General features: G+C 48.7%; 1 protein-coding gene across 1 annotated transcript in view; it reads left to right on the top strand.

The window, feature by feature from the left end:
- Positions 1-5,363: 5,363 nt before the first annotated feature.
- The window catches only part of MAL2 (mal, T cell differentiation protein 2), a 97,286-nt gene continuing 83,324 nt past the window's right edge, over positions 5,364-19,325 (top strand). Inside the window, exon 1 of the mRNA XM_078686848.1 lies at positions 5,364-5,594. Coding sequence (XP_078542974.1) covers positions 5,463-5,594 — 132 coding nt within the window. The 5' untranslated portion in view covers positions 5,364-5,462. The remainder of the gene's footprint in view (positions 5,595-19,325) is intronic.

Here is a 19,325-nt window from a genome sequence, read left to right as displayed (position 1 = left end):
ATGGACGGAGCATCTGAACCAATCAAACACTCACACCCAGTCAAAGGATCTGGGTTTGATCCATCACCGTTCTTTAGCCCACTCTGCCACCCCAGTTCAGACATGGCTATATGCAAACCAGTCTGACCCTGTGCCTCATGGGAACAGCCCGAACTGCCAAGCCATGCCTTCCCTGGACCGGAAACAAGCTTCCGAGGACTGGTTTCTGGCATTACAGCCGTCTTCAGCCCAGCTTGCTTGAATCCAGTGGCAAAGTGAGCAAGGGACTCACGTCTGAGCATACCCTGCCACACTTATGGCGGCCAAAGTGGTACAAAAGGGGGTGGTGATGGACGGAGCATCTGAACCAATCAAACACTCACACCCAGTCAAAGGATCTGGGTTTGATACATCACCGTTCTTTAGCCCACTCTGCCACCCCAGTTCAGACATGGCTATATGCAAATCAGTCTGACCCTGTGCCTCATGGGAACAGTCCAGCCCGAACTGCCAAGCCATGCCTTCCCTGGACCGGAAACAAGCTTCCGAGGTCCAGTTTCTGGCATTACAGCCGTCTTCAGCCCGGCTTGCTTGAATCCAGTGGCAAAGTGAGCAAGGGACTCACGTCTGAGCATACCCTGCCACACTTATGGCGGCCAAAGTGGTACAAAAGAGGGTGGTGATGGACGGAGCATCTGAACCAATCAAACACTCACACCCAGTCAAAGGATCTGGGTTTGATCCATCACCGTTCTTTAGCCCACTCTGCCACCCCAGTTCAGACATGGCTATATGCAAATCAGTCTGACCCTGTGCCTCATGGGAACAGTCCAGCCCGAACTGCCAAGCCATGCCTTCCCTGGACCGGAAACAAGCTTCCGAGGACCGGTTTCTGGCATTACAGCCGTCTTCAGCCCGGCTTGCTTGAATCCAGTGGCAAAGTGAGCAAGGGACTCACGTCTGAGCATACCCTGCCACACTTATGGCGGTCAAAGCGGTACAAAAGGGGGTGGTGATGGACGGAGCATCTGAACCAATCAAACACTCACACCCAGTCAAAGGATCTGGGTTTGATCCATCACCGTTCTTTAGCCCACTCTGCCACCCCAGTTCAGACATGGCTATATGGAAATCAGTCTGACCCTGTGCCTCATGGGAACAGTCCAGCCCGAACTGCCAAGCCATGCCTTCCCTGGAAACAAGTTTCTGAGGACCGGTTTATGGCATTACAGCCGTATTCAGCCCGGCTTGCTTGAATCCAGTGGCAAAGTGAGCAAGGGACTCACGTCTGAGCATACCCTGCCACACTTATGGCGGCCAAAGCGGTACAAAAGGGGGCGGTGATGGATGGAGCATCTGAACCAATCAAACACTCACACCCAGTCAAAGGATCTGGGTTTGATCCATCACCGTTCTTTAGCCCACTCTGCCACCCCAGTTCAGACATGGCTATATGCAAATCAGTCTGACCCTGTGCCTCATGGGAACAGTCCAGCCCGAACTGCCAAGCCATGCCTTCCGTGGACCGGAAACAAGCTTCCGAGGACTTGTTTCTGGCATTACAGCCGTCTTAAGCCCGGCTTGCTTGAATCCAGTGGCAAAGTGAGCAAGGGACTCACGTCTGAGCATACCCTGCCACACTTATGGCGGCCAAAGCGGTACAAAAGGGGGTGGTGATGGACGGAGCATCTGAACCAATCAAACACTCACACCCAGTCAAAGGATCTGGGTTTGATCCATCACCGTTCTTTAGCCCACTCTGCCACCCCAGTTCAGACATGGCTATATGCAAATCAGTCTGACCCTGTGCCTCATGGGAACAGTCCAGCCCGAACTGCCAAGCCATGCCTTCCCTGGACCGGAAACAATCTTTCGAGGACCAGTTTCTGGCATTACAACCGTCTTCAGCCCGGCTTGCTTGAATCCAGTGGCAAAGTGAGCAAGGGACTCACGTCTGAGCATACCCTGCCACACTTATGGCGGCCAAAGCGGTACAAAAGGGGGTGGTGATGGACGGAGCATCTGAACCAATCAAACACTCACACCCAGTCAAAGGATCTGGGTTTGATATATCACCGTTCTTTAGCCCACTCTGCCACCCCAGTTCAGACATGGCTATATGCAAATCAGTCTGACCCTGTGCCTCATGGGAACAGTCCAGCCCGAACTGCCAAGCCATGCCTTCCCTGGACCGGAAACAATCTTTCGAGGACCAGTTTCTGGCATTACAACCGTCTTCAGCCCGGCTTGCTTGAATCCAGTGGCAAAGTGAGCAAGGGACTCACGTCTGAGCATACCCTGCCACACTTATGGCGGCCAAAGCGGTACAAAAGGGGGTGGTGATGGACGGAGCATCTGAACCAATCAAACACTCACACCCAGTCAAAGGATCTGGGTTTGATCCATCACCGTTCTTTAGCCCACTCTGCCACCCCAGTTCAGACATGGCTATATTCAAATCAGTCTGACCCTGTGCCTCATGGGAACAGTCCAGCCCGAACTGCCAAGCCATGCCTTCCCTGGACCGGAAACAAGCTTCGGAGGACCGGTTTCTGGCATTACAGCCGTCTTCAGCCCGGCTTGAATGAATCCATTGGCAAAGTGAGCAAGGGACTCACGTCTGAGCATACCCTGCCACACTTATGGCGGCCAAAGCGGTACAAAAGGGGGTGGTGATGGACGGAGCATCTGAACTGGCACAAAAAATACAACCATTGGCAAAGCCAATTGGGCTCGCCTTTTGATCCTATTGGCTTTAGCAATTCTGTTTGCTGATGATGCACATCATTTAAAATAAAAAAGGGTGCAATAACGCTGCTGTGCATGAAGACATATGCATCCACATGCACTGTCATCCATGCACACACCTATGAATATCAGAAATTAAAAAAAATAAAGGTCTGTACTGAATCACTTTTTGTAAAGCCAAATGGGGTGGCAACAAACTGAATAAAAAAATTAAAGGACTACAGAGGTTGGGGGCAAATCAGGACCTGGTTGGGAACCAGGGAGAGGAAGAAACAGGAAGTGGTTGGGGGCAAAGCAGAAACTTGAGGCTGTGCTTGGGGAGAGAGCAATGGATTAGCTTTGGGGGGTGATGGATCAACATGGAGAATGCATGTGGTGTGGATGTTCGGGACAGGAAGCAGTAAATGTGAAGTAGAGAGCTAGAAAACAATGCACTGTCATGGAGTGCTGAAAGGTCATGGAGTGCTGAAAGAAAAAGAAAATATAGGTTCCTAACTGTGAGCAGTGAAAGAATACATGTCATCCATCCAATCAAAAGGATGGTAAAGAACTCAATCAAGCACAAGAAGGTGACTCATAGAATAAGAAGAAAGCAAATGAGTGACCTTAAAGCCAACCGATGGTTGGAAATGGAGGGCTGACTGTGAGGTTTGGCATGGTCCAAAAAAGGCTTTTGCTTCATAGGAGAGATTTAAAAGGCATGCCTGTGAAGTCAGTTATGGAAGAATGCAAGTAATTAAAAAAAAAAGAATGGCAACGAAGCCACATCCTAATATGGCTGGCGGTGTCTAACCGACACTGCTACCATATTGAACCCAGTCGAACGGGCGGAAAAGCGGCGGACAGTCTTTCCATCTGCCGCGGACCCCCCAGCCATTGTAATATGGTGGGGGTCTTTGCTGTGAGGATGGCGGGCGGATTGCCTCTGCCGTCCCGGCAGTTACTACCGCCGGCCCAGCTGGGGCAATCCGCCCGCTATCCTAATTGGGCCCTTGGTTACTTTTACAGGCCCCCAGAAGGCCTGCATTATGCCGGAGTTGTCTTTCTCAGTAGTGAGACAATCCATTTAGTTGAGAGCACCATTGCCACACAAAATAGAGTTCTTCCTCTGCTGAGTCTAGAAAAACAGGATTGTCCGGAAACAGTGAGATCAGATAACGAATCTGAGGCAATGGAGAATGGGCGGTCAAACATGCACGGAGGGCTGAATTAACTCCCCCTCCAATCCATCTGTAGGTTTTATAATATGTATTTAAAACTATATTTAAATACTTTGTTGACGTGCAACAATTTTACACAATGTAGATCTGTCTTGCGTCTTTTACAGATTTGGACTAGAGAGGATCTTTGTTTTGCTCTGCCATCCTAAACGTCGAGAATCGATCCTCTTGTATGTATTTGTTGTGGTTTTATTGCATGAATTTGATGCGTACTTTTATGATTATATTTTATAATCGAATAAAGATTTTTTATTTATCTTGTCCTCCGTTTTACGTCCTTGGAAACAGCAAAAGGCAAAGTCGCCGTGTGCCTCTCGCTCCCAGCCAGCTGCGCTGTTAATGAATAGCTACAGCTGCACTTGCATCTAGGGAACGGCAGCCCCGAGTGCCCTTTCACTGGTTCAGCCTGTCCGGCGGGTTCAACCAGTTATTCAGGTTCAGCACGCATTCATGTCAACATGTTTAGAACAGGAATGTTTGCGATCTCGGGAAAAAAATCGGGAGAATGTATTTTTCCCCATCCACTTGAATTGAGAGGAGGACATTTCAGACAGTAGACAGCTAAAATAAAGCTACTTTTGGCTTCCAAAATCGGGATTCTCCCGCTGCAATCGTCCACATTTACATGTATGAATGACGGAACACCTTGTCTAAGCAAACTAGTGCAGTAAGCAGCAGTGTCGGTGTTTGAACTACAGCACACACGTAGAGCGGGAACAACCACACACCGAGGGTTATCCAGCAATTAAAAAAACGATTTATAAAGAAAACGGCGCAAGCACCACCGGAATTAAAGCTTTCTAAGCAGCAAGCGTACACAACGCTCCCACCTCACAATGGGTGCAGCGGATCGGTTGGTAACGGTTGACAACTGGCAGCTCACCCCACCCTTCTACTGGGAACAGCCCCTACTGTTCTCAATTAAAAGGTGCGCCCAGTACACACTACGTAACTCTGCTCTTAAAACCATACCGCCCTCCTCACCTGGGCAAGACTTGCGCTGGGGTCACCGACGCCCAAACCGTACAAGCGTGCACCAAAAATGAGCTAATAAGGCGGCCATATTAGAATGGACCAAACTTCCAATATTTAGACTTACTTATGATCTAAATGTCATCTTTTCACTACGGTACCCCTGATAGTGTGGAGGTTTTATTTTAAGACACACATATAACCCAAAGTTGCAATAGTACAATCAGTAAACATATTCTTAAATATAGCAAATGCATTTTTGTGAATAACATTTAGTGTTTTAGCTTCATATGAATACAGTTATTATTTTTTATAAAAACGGAGTTTAATTTAACATCTAGTTCACGACAGTATATGGATATACACCGTTTCAAGATGGTCGTTCTGCTGTCACGCTTAGGTACTTGTCCTTTCTCCCTGTCAATGCAGTGGTTGAGCCACTTTCTCTGGCCCCGCCCCCGCTCACCTGTAGCTGTTGCTGCTGCAATCCGAGCCAGGTACCAGGTACCCTCAGGACTCACCTCATCTGCAGAAACATTGAGCATGGCTGAATTGGGAGCACCCCCGACTCCCATTCCTGCGGCTGCCCTCAATTATGGCACCGTCCCAGTGACCCTACCCTACGGACCAGAGGTGCTGAGAACGTACTCGGGAGCTTTTATCTGCCTTGAGCTGGTGAGTCTGTCGTAGTCTTGGAACAGGTTCCTTGGGGAGTGCCAGAGTCGGGGCACATCTTTAACTGTCTCACGCTCTGGCTCATTCTGTTCTTGGTATTGCAGTTAAACACGTTCAAATATCCAGGAGCTGACTGCATTATGATAAATCAAATGTTAGCCAATATGGAAACATGCAAGTGCTGCTCGCCAAAAATACAACCCTCTTGAATTTTTTTAATGTTAAATTATTTTTGATTTGATTCAACGCTCGATCCTCCTTTTAAAAATTATGATCTGGGGATTTTACATTGAAAGGGTGGTAACAGCATTTCCTATTCGTATTAAACTAAAGGAGTGAATTAGATTATCATTGCTGCTGTTTGTAGGGGCATGTAGCTTCGTGCAGGGGGTGTTTAAGGCCCCCCCCCCCGAATAAATATATTTTCTGATGAGTAGTTTGGTATAGGAACTTTCAGTCTGGTATGGTGAGGTGTCTGTCGGATTTCACCTAGGACTTTTGCATAGATACACTGACAAAAACATGCACTCCTCTCATCTCTGGTTTGAAAGCCCTAAAAAATGTTTATTTTACAACATATTGTGTTTCTTGTAGTGCGGTTAGCACTCTAGTCTGCCCACACATGCACCCCTACATCCGCAGGCCAGGCGTGGCCTGCGGGGAGGCAATAAAAGGAAGGCGTGCGCTCGGGCACGTCACTTCCGACGGTGACCACAGTGTGAGCCTGATTGTTATAAGCAGCGCGTCCCCACCCCTGCGCTACCTCATTGTGGCCTGGTGCCCCAAATTGGCATAAAACTACACTGGCGACGAGCGGAGGGGGCCCAACCCTCGCCCGTGCACCTGGTTCCTGCGTGGAGCGATCCGCTCCCCCCGCGGTGGCGACCGCGTGTCCGCTGACTGGCTCGAGCCCTGTGAGCCCACCTCCTCCGGTGCACCCTGCTGCGGCATTTGCTTTGCCCATTGGGGCACAACATCGACCCCCCTGGCTGCCCCGGTGTGGGCGCGAGCCTCCGGCTGCCTCCCGCGGCGTCCCGCTCCGAGGTTTGCGACGCCTTGCCGGACCTCACGCATCTCGCGTGGTCCGCGGTGCCGGCGCCCTACCAAACCTCACGCATCTCGCGTGAGAGCGGGAAACACCTTGCTGAACCTCACGCATCTCGCGTGCAACGCGTTTTGGGTGTGCTGTGCTCCGGGGGGAGTGTGACGTCGCCTGGAAGGCCTGCTGCCATCACCTGAAGGCCCCGGAGGTTCGCCCTGACTGGTCCCTGACCCTCCAACGTCCCGCCAGAAGCGGCACACGTGACGCAGGGAGACGCTGAGACGCATGGTGAGCGGACGGCGCGGATCATCGCTCAGGTACCCGTAGGTGCGACGCAACACCGAAGAGACTGTCCAAACCCAGTAACGCCCCACCCTAGCCGGGAATCGACGTCATGGGGGATGAAGCCGCGGCAGCGCCCGTTATTACCATCCCTTTCCAGCACGCCGCGACTGGGGTTCTCCCGCCATTCAGTGAGGCGAGTGACCCGTCCACGGCGTCGCCTCGATGGAAAATCTGGCTGGAAAGACTTGAGAACTACTTTGTAGTTACGCGTGAGACGGATGATGCAGTCAAAAGATCCTTACTACTCCACTACGCAGGGGACGAGATCTTCAAGCTCTTCAAACATCTCCCCAACTCGGGTGCGGCGGCTAGCTACGCGGACGCAGTCGCCGCCCTCAACGGACACTTTGATCCCCAACTTAATGTGGATTTCGAGGTCTTCAAGCTGGGACAGGCACGTCAACGAGACGGAGAAACCATGGACCAATTCCACACGCGAGTCAGGGAACTGGCCAGTTCCAACGACGAGGATCAACCCAGAGCCATTAGGAGGCAACTGATTCAGGGATGCAGGGATAAGACACTGAGGGGCCAGATTCTCCGAAAACCTGGAATAACCCTGGAGAATATCCTCATCTTGGCCAGATCCCACGAGCTTTCAGATGCCAGAGCGGCGGCCATGGAACAGGCCCTACATAAGACCCCGATCAAAGTGGAAAATATCAAGACAGAACGTGCGGATGCGGTGCGGCCTCGAACACGTGGTCAGGCGCCGAAGGGATTTAGGAAGAAATCACCTCAAGCCCGTTGCGGATACTGCGGCCATGAACCACACGCAGCCAAGGACTGCCCGGCCCAGGGACAGACGTGTGGGAACTGTGGGATCCCGAACCACTTTGCAGCTGTCTGCCGCAGGAAGAACCAGTCCAGGAACCCCAAGAAGTCGTGGACTCCCACCAAAGCGGTCCGCCAACTGTCACTAGACACAGCTGACCCGGGCCCAGAGAGGTCAGGAAAACACCTGCCCACGGTCTGCGACGACTCGGATTCGGAAGACGAGGAGGCGTATGTCGTCTCGTTTGCCCGGGAACTCAAGCAGCGACGGCGGCCGCAGCCCACATGTGTGGTGCAAATGGGACAGAACGAGGTGAAGGCGATCATCGACACGGGGGCCACCGTGAATGTGATGGGACTCCAGCAATTCAACAAGTTACGTCCCCGCCCAGAGGTCCTACCGTCCAAAACGAGGATCTTCGCATATGGCGCGGATACGCCTCTACCCCTCAAGGGGAAGATCGTGATACCGGTTCGGGCAGATGAGGAGGAGATAACGGCAACCATTCACATCATCAACCGGGAGGCTGATACTCTCCTGAGTAGTCACACGGCAGAGGATCTGAAACTGATAGCTTTCGCCAACCGGATCCGAGCCCACCAAGTGGACGAGTTGTTGGAGCGGTTCCCTGAGCTGTTCAGGGGACTAGGATGCATCAAATGCGACCCCATTAAACTCCACATCGATAAATCAGTCTCCCCCACGGCCTTGCGTCACCGCCGGATACCATTCCACCTCTGACCCCTAGTGGAGAAAGAACTGGAGAAGTTGGAGAATCTTGGGATAATTGAGAAAGTGACGGGACCCACCCCCTGGGTGTCGCCCATGGTGATAGTCGAAAAACCCAAGCAGCCGGGCGAAATTCGGCTATGCATCGATATGCGGCTACCCAACACAGCTATCCGAAGGGAGAGGCACCTGACGCCTACCATGGACGACATAGTGGCCGACGCGAATGGATCCAAATGGTTCTCTAAAATTGACCTCAACGCAGGATATCACCAGCTACCCCTTGCGGAGGAGAGCCGATTCATTACCACATTCAGTACCCACCTCGGCCTACGACGATACAAACGCCTCAACTTCGGCATATCATCGGCAGCCGAGGTGTTCCAAAACACCATTAGAGAGCTCCTATCAGGACTGCCAGGAGTCATCAACGTCAGCGATGACATCCTAATACACTCATCCACTGCATCTGATCATTATAAACACCTGCGGAACGTCCTGAAAAGACTGAGTGAACATGGAGCGACACTCCACAAGGACAAATGTCAATTCTTCCAATCATCGATTGAATTCTTCGGCTACATATTCAATCAGGAGGGGATTCAGGTCGACCCGAGAAAATCCAAGTCCATCAAGGACGCACCAGCACCCAGATCGCCAACGGAGGTGAGGAGTTTCCTTGGGATGGCCACGTACTGCGGCCGGTTCATACCGGGCCTAGCCACCAAGAGCGAGCCATTACGAACTCTCACAAAATCAGGCGCTGTATGGCAGTGGGGCACCAAAGAAGAGGAAGCATTCCGGAGCATCAAGGATGCCTTGTTGGAAAACGCGACATTGTCCTACTTCGATCCCGGGAAGCGCACCGAGGTCATCGTCGACGCCAGCCCGGTAGGCCTGGGAGCAGTCCTGACCCAAGAGCACGAGCCCGGACAATGGACAGCCCTAGCGTTTGCCAGCAAGGCCCTGACCCCCACCGAGACCAGGTACGCCCAAATAGAGCGAGAAGCCCTGGCGATCAAATGGGCCTGCAGCCATTTTCACCTTTATCTCCAAGGCCACCCGTTCACCATGGTTACGGACCACCAACCCCTGGTACATCTTTTCAGGGGCACCGCGCCACACCCACCACCACGCATCGAAAGGTGGGTGATCCAACTATAGTCGTACGGGATGGAGGTGGTCTACCGACCAGGAGCCAAGAACCCGGCGGATTACCTGTCACGCCATCCATCTCCCCAGGAACTGCCCTCCTCCGATGATGACTGTGAGGAGTATGCCCGGTGGGTAGCACTCACATCATGCCCTCTGTGTATGACCATCGATGAGATCAAAGAAGCGGCCGCTGATGACAACCCGTACATGCGATCAATACAGGCCATTCAGGAAGGCACATGGGCCAACTACCTACACCCTCCCGACACCTGGACGGCAATGGACAAGGAGACCCTCACGAAATTCTGGCACGTCCGTCATGAACTCAGTGCCACAGATGATGGCGTGCTGCTGAGGGGAACACGACTGGTGATACCGCAACGTCTTCGGAATTGGGCCACCCAGCTGGCCCACGGCGGCCACCAAGGCACCACAAAGATGAAAGCACGCATGCGGGAGAAGGTGTGGTTTCCCGAGCTGGAGACCATGGTCGAGGACTACGTGAAAAACTGTCTATCTTGCCAGTTGACCAGTGCTCCAGAGAGGCCGGCCCCAATCATCACGGAGGAGGCCTGCACAACGCCATGGACCAAAATAAGTGTGGATTTTGGAAGTTTCCCGGGAGAGGGACACACGCTGGTGGCCATTGACTCGTACTCAAAGTACCCGTTGGTTGAAAGGATCGACTCCACAGCTTTCTCACACGTAGGACCCGCCTTAGAGAAAATGTTCTCCATGTTTGGCTATCCCCAGGAACTGAAAAGCGACAACGGACCACCGTTCCAGGGAGTGGAATTCGCCACTTTCTTAAAGGCCAGAGGCATCAAGCACCGACGCATTACACCACAATGGCCGCAAGCAAATGGGGAGGCCGAAAGGTTCATGCGAACCCTAAACAAGACATTCCGCATAGCAATGGTAGAACAGGCAGACCCTGAACAGAGACTACATGATTTCCTACGAGAATATAGAGGGACTCCTCACTGCACTACACAGAGAAGCCCCTGGGCACTCATGTTCCACGGACACCGCAGAGATCTCCTCCCCACTGCCCCGGGGGCAACACCACTCCCGAGTGACACAGAGGGGACCCAGGAGCGGAGACGGCAGAATAATCGGAGAACAAGCCAGCGCCGGAGGGCGACCACGCGACGGCTGCGCCAGGGAGATCACGTGGTCATACGGAACCGGCGTCCTGGAGGAAAGTTCCAGACGCCCTATGAACCGGGGCCGTGGATTGTGACGGCCACAAAGGGAACCATGGTGACCGCACGCAAGGAGGGAGAAGAAGTGTCGAGGAACACCTCGTGGTTTAAAGCCGTAACCCCGGGGATAACCAACAGTTCGGAAGTGCTGGAAAGCGCGGAGACAGTGCCTGAGGCTCTGACCCAAGAGGATGGAAGCAACTCACCGATAGGGACACAAGGAGGTCCGCCAGAATCAGAAGACGGACTTCAAACGTCGCAAACCCCCACCAGGAACACCCCACACCATCGGGAACCTGAGCGAAGTCAGAACCTGCGATACAACCTACGGCCCAATCCACCCCCAAGTCAGAAGCTAAAAGACTATGCCTGTCAGCTAAGCCCCTGAATCCATCAGCAAAGGACACGCAAGTACAGCATTTTGTTTTGCTTGGAGTTATGAGAGACTTGGTTATCTTACTTCGAGAATGTTTGATGCAGATATAAAAGTTTGTAAAGTTGGATAGGGATGTAGTGCGGTTAGCACTCTAGTCTGCCCACACATGCACCCCTACATCCGCAGGCCAGGCGTGGCCTGCGGGGAGGCAATAAAAGGAAGGCGTGCGCTCGGGCACGTCACTTCCGACGGTGACCACAGTGTGAGCCTGATTGTTATAAGCAGCGCGTCCCCACCCCTGCGCTACCTCATTGTGGCCTGGTGCCCCAAATTGGCATAAAACTACATTTCTCTCGTTTAGTATTCCTATTAATCCGCATTCCTCTCCCTTCCCACTGCCTCTTAAGTCTCACCCATGCGCCCTGCATGTCATATAATGTATTTTAACATTTATTTGACAGCATGATGGTCGGATAATCTCATGCTCAAGCTACGCCCCTGGCTGTTGGCAATGCATAATGTTGTACTTGCTGCTCAGCCAGTGTGAATGTGATGTAGAATGTTGGAGCGTAATGATGCTGTGTAATGTTGGGTGAGTGAGCTTGGCAGTTGGTGGATGGGCTGAGCAGCAGGAAGGCTTCTCCTGGTGGGGCTCTTCATGACATCTTATCTTAATAAATCTACTTATCCAATCTACCTTGGAACCGGACATCCTTTATTGATTACAACATTTTGGCGACGATTTGACAAAGAAGAACCTGCGTGTAGGAACTGCTTGTGTGACAACTTTATACAAAGAAGATGTTCAAGAAATCAGAGTCTAAAGGCACTACAGTAACCTTCTTTAACCCCTCCACTGCACCCCCGATTTTGCAGAAGTACGGCACTTACGCAAGACGGGCGGGGCCGCGTCGGCCATTGGCCGACTGCAGCACCAGCGAGGTAGCGTTGCCGACGGCAGCATGGAAGGGGTTAATACTACTAACTTAAAGTGAATTAGTGAGTCTGGCAGCCATGAGCCCCACCAGTGACCTTAAGACCGGTCAGGCCCAACCCGGGCGTCCCAGATCCTGCTGTGTTCCTGGACTTTTAGACTGAACCTGTGAGGAGAGTTGCCATGTTATTATAGGTTTGGCTCGTGGAGAAACCTACAGAGATCAATCGGCACATTTGAGTGATCCTGGGAAATTCACAATAAGGAGTGCTGCTGTGTTACTTGAGGTATGGCTTTTGGAGGACCCTATAGAGATCAGTCAGCACATCTTATGTGCAGTGTTGGCAGTCATTGAATCTTTATGGAATTGGCAGTTGTCAAGTGGATTAACCTATTACGGCCTTAAAAAAAGGAAACCGACTTGCACGACCACTGGACCGTTATTACAGCCCATGGACAAATAAAGCTTACTCTTCAAATTGATAGCGAGGACGCACACTACGGTGGTAGTGACGTGATGAAGAAGACGTGGGTAGCTCAAGTGACATCTTGATGTTGGGGCTCGACAAAGCGTGCTGTGCGTTATATTTTTAAACCACGATTCAGCTGTGAACCACACAGCATGCTTCCCTCTTGCGTCACGCCATCTTGGATCTCTGTTTCCTGCTGTTCTGCACTCGGAGGTCGTCATGGGTCTTCAAAGGACTGCAGCTTTCGGTGGTGCAGACCTTGATTTCTTAGAGTTAGTTGGAGTGATGCACTAACCTGCAGTGGCGTGGATTTGTATACAGGACGGTCGATCTCCAATAAGGCATCTCTTTAACACGCTTCTCGAATTAGGCTGGACATGTCATTTGAACGCGGTGCTGCATCCCTGGAGTTATTCAGTGTTGTCTGTCTAGGAGACTTGTTTGAGTTGCATGCATTTTGACATTTCGACTTTCTCTCTCTACGTGCACTGTTGTCATGGTTATCCTTGATAATGTCTAAATTGATACACTTGCAGTATGGTTTTTCCCCAGCAATGGATTTTACAGTTTTCTGCTAGTAGCATTAGAAATGTATTTCGCGGTACCTTAGAGTTAAGAGAGACATCGGGTGAGGAGGCACACACCGGGGTGAAGGATCAGTCTCCTGTTTCACAGTGAATGTTTTGTTGCTAGTTTAGTACTGCCATGCTATTCATGAAGTTATATATGTTTTCTCTAACCCCAGTTAATGTAAATGATTTGCATATTGTAATTTGAATGTAGTATGAGTGTAAGGCACAAAGAAAAAAAAGAACATCATTGACCTAGGGCTTCACTGTACCATTGTTTTGGGCGTAAGCTTGTCTCTTGTGCTCTTGGGTTTTCAACTGGCATGGGGTTTTATGCTATCCTTTCTTGTTTATGGTTCTGCAGAACGAGTGTTAAGCTTCTCTGGTCTTCCATAATTTTTTTTGCTTTGTGGGTGAGGGTTGATTTGGCTAAATCACCCTGTTGATGCAGTGTGTGAGATGACTTTTGGGATTGGGTCACTCAGGATTACCACCCTTGTGTGGTTGTGGGGTAAGTGGATCCCTCACTGTTGGTGGTGTGTGAGTAGGCTTTTAGGTGCTAAGCCTTTCTGGTTTCCCACAATTGTTGTGAGTGAGGGTTGATTTGGTTAAATCACCCTGTGGGTGTAGTGTGTGAGATGACTATTGGTGTTGGGTCACCCAGGATTACCACCCTGGTGTGTTTTCCTCACTATTGGTGGTGTGTGTGCGAGATGGCTTTTAGGTGCTAAACCTCTCTGGTATCCCACAATTTTTTGTGGGTGAGGGTTGATTTAGGCAGATCACCCTTTTGGCGTTGTTTTAGAGTTGACTGTATTATTCACTCGTGTCTGCCACCTTTTTGTGGTTGGTGGTTGACTTTGGGTATCACCCATTTGTGTGGTGTTTGTGTGTTTGTTCTTCTACTCCTTCCACGTGTGTGGTTGTGGGATGATCTCTATTGCACTACTGAGGTTTGGTTTCCTGTGTGTGCACTTTTTTCAGCCTGGCCAGCTGGTATGTTTGTTGCAAAAGGGGTTTGGTTGATTACGCTTGGTGTAGTCGAATGCAGGGTTTTTTTTGTGTGGAAAGGGAGAAGATGTGGGTAATTGCATTTTATTTTGCTCTGTTCTTTATTTACTTTGAAGCAAGTATATGAGTGGGCATTGTGGTGTTCCATCATTTCCTATCTTGTGTTAACATTCAAGTATATTGATACATTCTTCTGTGATTGCTTTGCATTTTGATAACCTTGCATGCCCATTGTACTATGCTTCATTTATTTTGATTTTAACTTGTATGCCCATTTGTCATCTTCACGTCTTTGCAATGGGTCCTCATGATATTACCATGCATGTGTATTTTACCAATGTTACTTTTACTTAGACTATTGCATTGTGCCTTGTTCACCGTAAGGAAAGGATATGTGGTGTACTTGCTCCTCGGACAGTGTGAATGTGGTGTAAAATGTTGGAGCGTCACAATGCTGTGGAAGGTTGGTAGTTGGTGCATGGGCTGAGCAGCAGGAAGGCTGCACCTGGTGGGGCTTTTCATGACATCTTATCTTAATAAATATACTTATTCAATCTACCTTGGAACCGGACATCCTTTATTGATTACCACACATAACATCATTAAAGATGAGAGTGGCTCATCAGCTACCCTAGGCCCCCTTTTATAGCACTTGAGTAATACGAGTAGCAGCTTTAGGCCTATAATTCATTTGTTACAAGGACAAAGTCTAGAAAAACATACAGTAGGGGACCCTTTGAATTTTGATTTTGGTCCTGACGAAAGCCCAAACCGTATGAGCAATATAGGCTGAATTATGTTGACCACTTATTTGTGAGGACAATTTACACATCTGTAGCTAATAATTGTTCTAAGATACAGGAGGTAATTTTAGATAACACCATATGGATTCCACCAGTACTTTCTCTCGGAAGGAGGTAGTGCTAACCTAGGGAAGCGAGTACCTAGGTGCGAAACACAATGACGACACCGCCCAACAACATACCATAGTGGTGACAACTTACACCACCAGTGGCTGAGTGGTTGAGATTTTCGGGTCAATACTCGATAAATCCAGGCCTCACAGAATCTACAGGGCTCACTGTGATTATGGATATGCATAGCCAGATCAATTAGCAACAGGTATTTGCCATGAATAACCTAACATAGCGTAACATGTATTTGTAAGCGCGTGTTCACCCATAGGAAACTTGGCGCTGAATAACAGATATTTATTGTTACCCAACTCAGTGGTACTCATTTTATCGACCTCTTATGGAAGAAAGGCTGAGTGGCCCTGCTGGGTATTTGAACCTGTGACCATGAGATCGAACACAGGCCCCTGCAGTAGACTCATTAGTCCTCTGAGCCACCATACCCAGCATGAATAATGAAGGTTCACAGACTTGTGCCCAGAGACAATCGAGTGACACTTCCAGTTCATTTAGAATATAGTGTTGTTAGTAATCATGACACTGTAGCCAACCCATCATGCCCTTAAGTAGTTTACGCAACATTGTGATATCCTTAATGAAGCATACCATTGTGGCCGCCGTCACTTAAAGATGTGCCGCTTGGCACCATACATTGCTGGAACAAATTTCGGTCCAGACACCCTACATGTCCTTTAAAACACTAGTACACTAATTTTTTAAATGACGAAAAATGCAAGTAATATTTCTCATTCGTTTTAAGCTTGGTTGTGAGTTTTATCTGAATTTGGTATATCTGACTAATAAGAATCTTTAAACATTGCATTTGGTGTTCATTAATTATATATATTATATATACGGCAGCGTATCAGCTTTAAAATATGCTGCACGGTCCACAAATGCTTATATGGGGACAGTCCTAAATATCTCTCTCAAACTCTTGAACTGTACCAACCCAGCCGGTCACTTCGTTCGAGTAACCAAGCACTCTTAAAACCCCCTGCAACAAAAAGAGCTAGGCAGGGAGACCGAGCATTCTCATCGGTTGGTCCTGCCCTATGGAACAAACTTCCCATAGAAATAAGGATGAATACCAACCATCTATCCTTTAGAAAAACCCTGAAAACTCTCCTCTTCCAGGAAGCATTTCAGGCCCTCTGATGCATTTAAAGACTACGATAACTTTTTGGCTGGCAAAGCGCGGAGATACCCTTATGGGATTGATTCCAGCGCGATACAAGAAATAAAAATAAAAAAATAGTACTCCACTTTATAATATAACATTAAACCCCTTCTGCTTTTTTAAATAGTCCACTCCACCACCTTCCAGAAGAAAATCAAGGATGGTTGTAAGCAGAACATTAAGAAAGCACTCTGTGAGCGAATATAGCAGCCTTAGATTTACATTAAAACTCTTATGTGTATTTGCAATGTGCACTATCACCCTCAAGGGTATCCTGGCGATGAGCAGTTGTGTGTACTCGCTCTGCCTATGGTAGTTTGATTAATTGAAAAGTCAGGTCTTCAGCTTACTGTGGAATTCGAGAAGAGAGAATATTGCTCTGATATGGAGTGTAAGGTCATTTCACACTTTAGGAGCGATTTGAGAGAACGCACGTAACATGGAATTTAACGCACGTAACATGGAATTTGACCCAACTTAAATTTCAGGTTATATAAAACAGCGCATCTTGGCAGAAAAATGTTTCTAACTTTGGGCATCCGGGGGGGGGTATTATCCATTTTTGCTACGGGAAAATATGACTGGTCTACATAAGAACTAGATGCCGTAGAAAACTGATTGCAAGTAATAAAACATGCTGGTAAACTTCCCTCCAAAGCAACAACTTGGCAATTAATACTCATCAATGTATATATCCATCCTGAAGAAAGAAAAGTTCTTTACCTTTGTGAACCTGAAATAGGTGTTGCAAAGGACCCATGCACACAGTAACCTGATCATCTAAGGGGACTTCAACAGTAATCTCGCCATGAGTGAACAGAAGGAAGAGTAAAAACGACCCTGGAAATCAAACATTAAACCGAGAGTTGGAAGCACTGGGCTTTATAATTTTGAACGGAAATTCAATCGGAGACAGACCAGTTGCCATTACTTACCCGAGTAGAAATAGGCAAGTGTATGCTCGAGATATGTGCGCACAAGAGTCCTGTGGAGCAGAGATGTCTGGGTGGTTGGTGGGAAGAGATGCAGCTGATTAAGTAGTTGGGGCCCGAGTTGTGTAGTGCCTTGCAGGTGTGTGTATGCGGAGAATGAATTGAGCCTATTTGTGTATCGGAATCCAGTGTAGTTTTCTGAGGTGTGATATGAGTTCTGGGTGGGAATTTGAGGCTGAGTTTGGCTGCCGAGTTCTAGATGGTTTGTAGTGTTATAGTGAGTTGCTTGGTCATCCTGGCGTAGAGTGTTCCAATATTCCAACTTGCTAGTGACTAGGGCATGAATGACAGTTTTTCTAGTGTTGCTTGGTAGCCATTTGAAGATTTTCTTCAGCATCAGCGGGGTATGGTAGTAGGATGTGGTGACGGTATTGACTTGTGTGCTCATGTCCAGTTTGCTGTTGATGATTATTCTGAGGTTTGTGGCGCGAGTTCTGGGTGTGGGTATGAGTCCGAGCCGAGGTCAGTCCCATGGTGAAGTGTTTTTGCAGAAAAGCATTACTTCTGACTTGTCGGTGTTAAGCTTGAGACATTTGACTTTCATCCACTTAGCGACTTTAGTCATGCATGTGATACATTTGTTTCTTGTGTTGGGGGTTGTGTCCAGGAGAAAGATTATGAGTTACGTTTTTCATCTGCAGAGAGGTTGTTTGTGTGCATGGATGACTCTGGCCAGAGGGATCTTGTATGCGTTGAAGAGGGTGAGGCTGAGCAATGAATCTTGAGGCTCTCCGCATCAGAGTTTGCAGACTTCCAAGGAGTAAGGTTAAAGGCTGATCGCTTGTGTTCGGTCTGTTAAGAAGGAGCAGATCCATTGCAGAGTGGTTCAATTGATGCCAATCTCGTGCAGGCACCTGATCAGTATGGGGTTTGAAGCTGCAGTGAGGTCCACTAGAATGAGGGCTGCAGTGTCTCCTCTGTCAAGGTACATACGGATGTTGTTTGTGGCAGCGTTGAAGGCTTTTTCTGTACTGTGTACTGTGGTTGGGCCTGAATCAGGACTGTGTGGTCATCGAGGAGCTGGTGGTTGGTGAGGTGTTGGTGGCTTCTTTCTCTAAGACCTTTGTCTGGTACAGTAGGAGGTAGATGGGTCTGTAGTTGGGAAGCGGATGGTTTTATGAGCAGGGGCATGACGATGGCATCTGTCCAGGAATGTGACAGTTAAGTGGAAGCATTGAGGATGGGTGTTGGCACTTCGCTGATCTGTAGGAATCCTTCGGTGAAGGCGTGGTGGAGGCAAGAGTCAGAAGGAGTCCAATGTCAACTTTCAGATTCTTGGATATTTGAGAGCGTGTTCCAAATGGCCTGAATTGATTTTTGGATTGAGCAGTAGGCGGTGAAAAATGTTAAGTATTTTAGTTCATATCCTGCTGATATAATGAGATGCTGAGTTTTCATTTTTCTTTCTCTCTTAAACTATCAGAAGTGTCATGTAAAAGTTCAGCGCCAATGCTCAATCATGTCAAGGAGAAGATGGTGGTCAATTGCTGCACATGCGTTGCAGTGCTTAACCACTTTGGCTCATATTTATAGATTGGAATTGGGATTAGTGGAATTCTATGTTAACAAACTACATTTAGTCACAAATGTAAAGTTGGGGTAGGTGGGTATTCCTAGTTTGCCAACTCGCAAAAGTAGTTTCGCCCCCAGAATCATCAGCATTTTGAGGTGTTCTCATATCTATTTCAGGAACTGTACAACGTGTATTTCCATCACAGGTAAAGAGTAAGTGCATTTCCTTGGTAAGAATTGGTGGAGCACAATCATGTTAACTGAAGTATAGGTGAATGTGTTTGTCCTTCAGACATTTTTTTGCTGTTGGGAAAGAAAATATGCAGATTCACATTTGCATCTCAATTATATTTCTCTTCCCAATTGAATATTCGCACGCATACATTTTCATTCATTCGAGTTCTGAAACAAATATTTGATTAAGCTTTTCTGGGATGCATTGTGAATGAGTGACAAGGTTGTTTAGTTAAGGTTAGTCCCATGCGTGCACATTTCCAACTTTAAAAGCCCTCCCATTATAAA

Source organism: Lissotriton helveticus, chromosome 4_1 (assembly GCF_964261635.1).
Source record: "Lissotriton helveticus chromosome 4_1, aLisHel1.1, whole genome shotgun sequence".
Taxonomy (NCBI): Eukaryota; Metazoa; Chordata; class Amphibia; order Caudata; family Salamandridae; genus Lissotriton; species Lissotriton helveticus.
The sequence above is the reverse complement of the archived record's forward strand: the minus strand, read 5'-3'. Positions and strand labels throughout refer to the sequence as shown.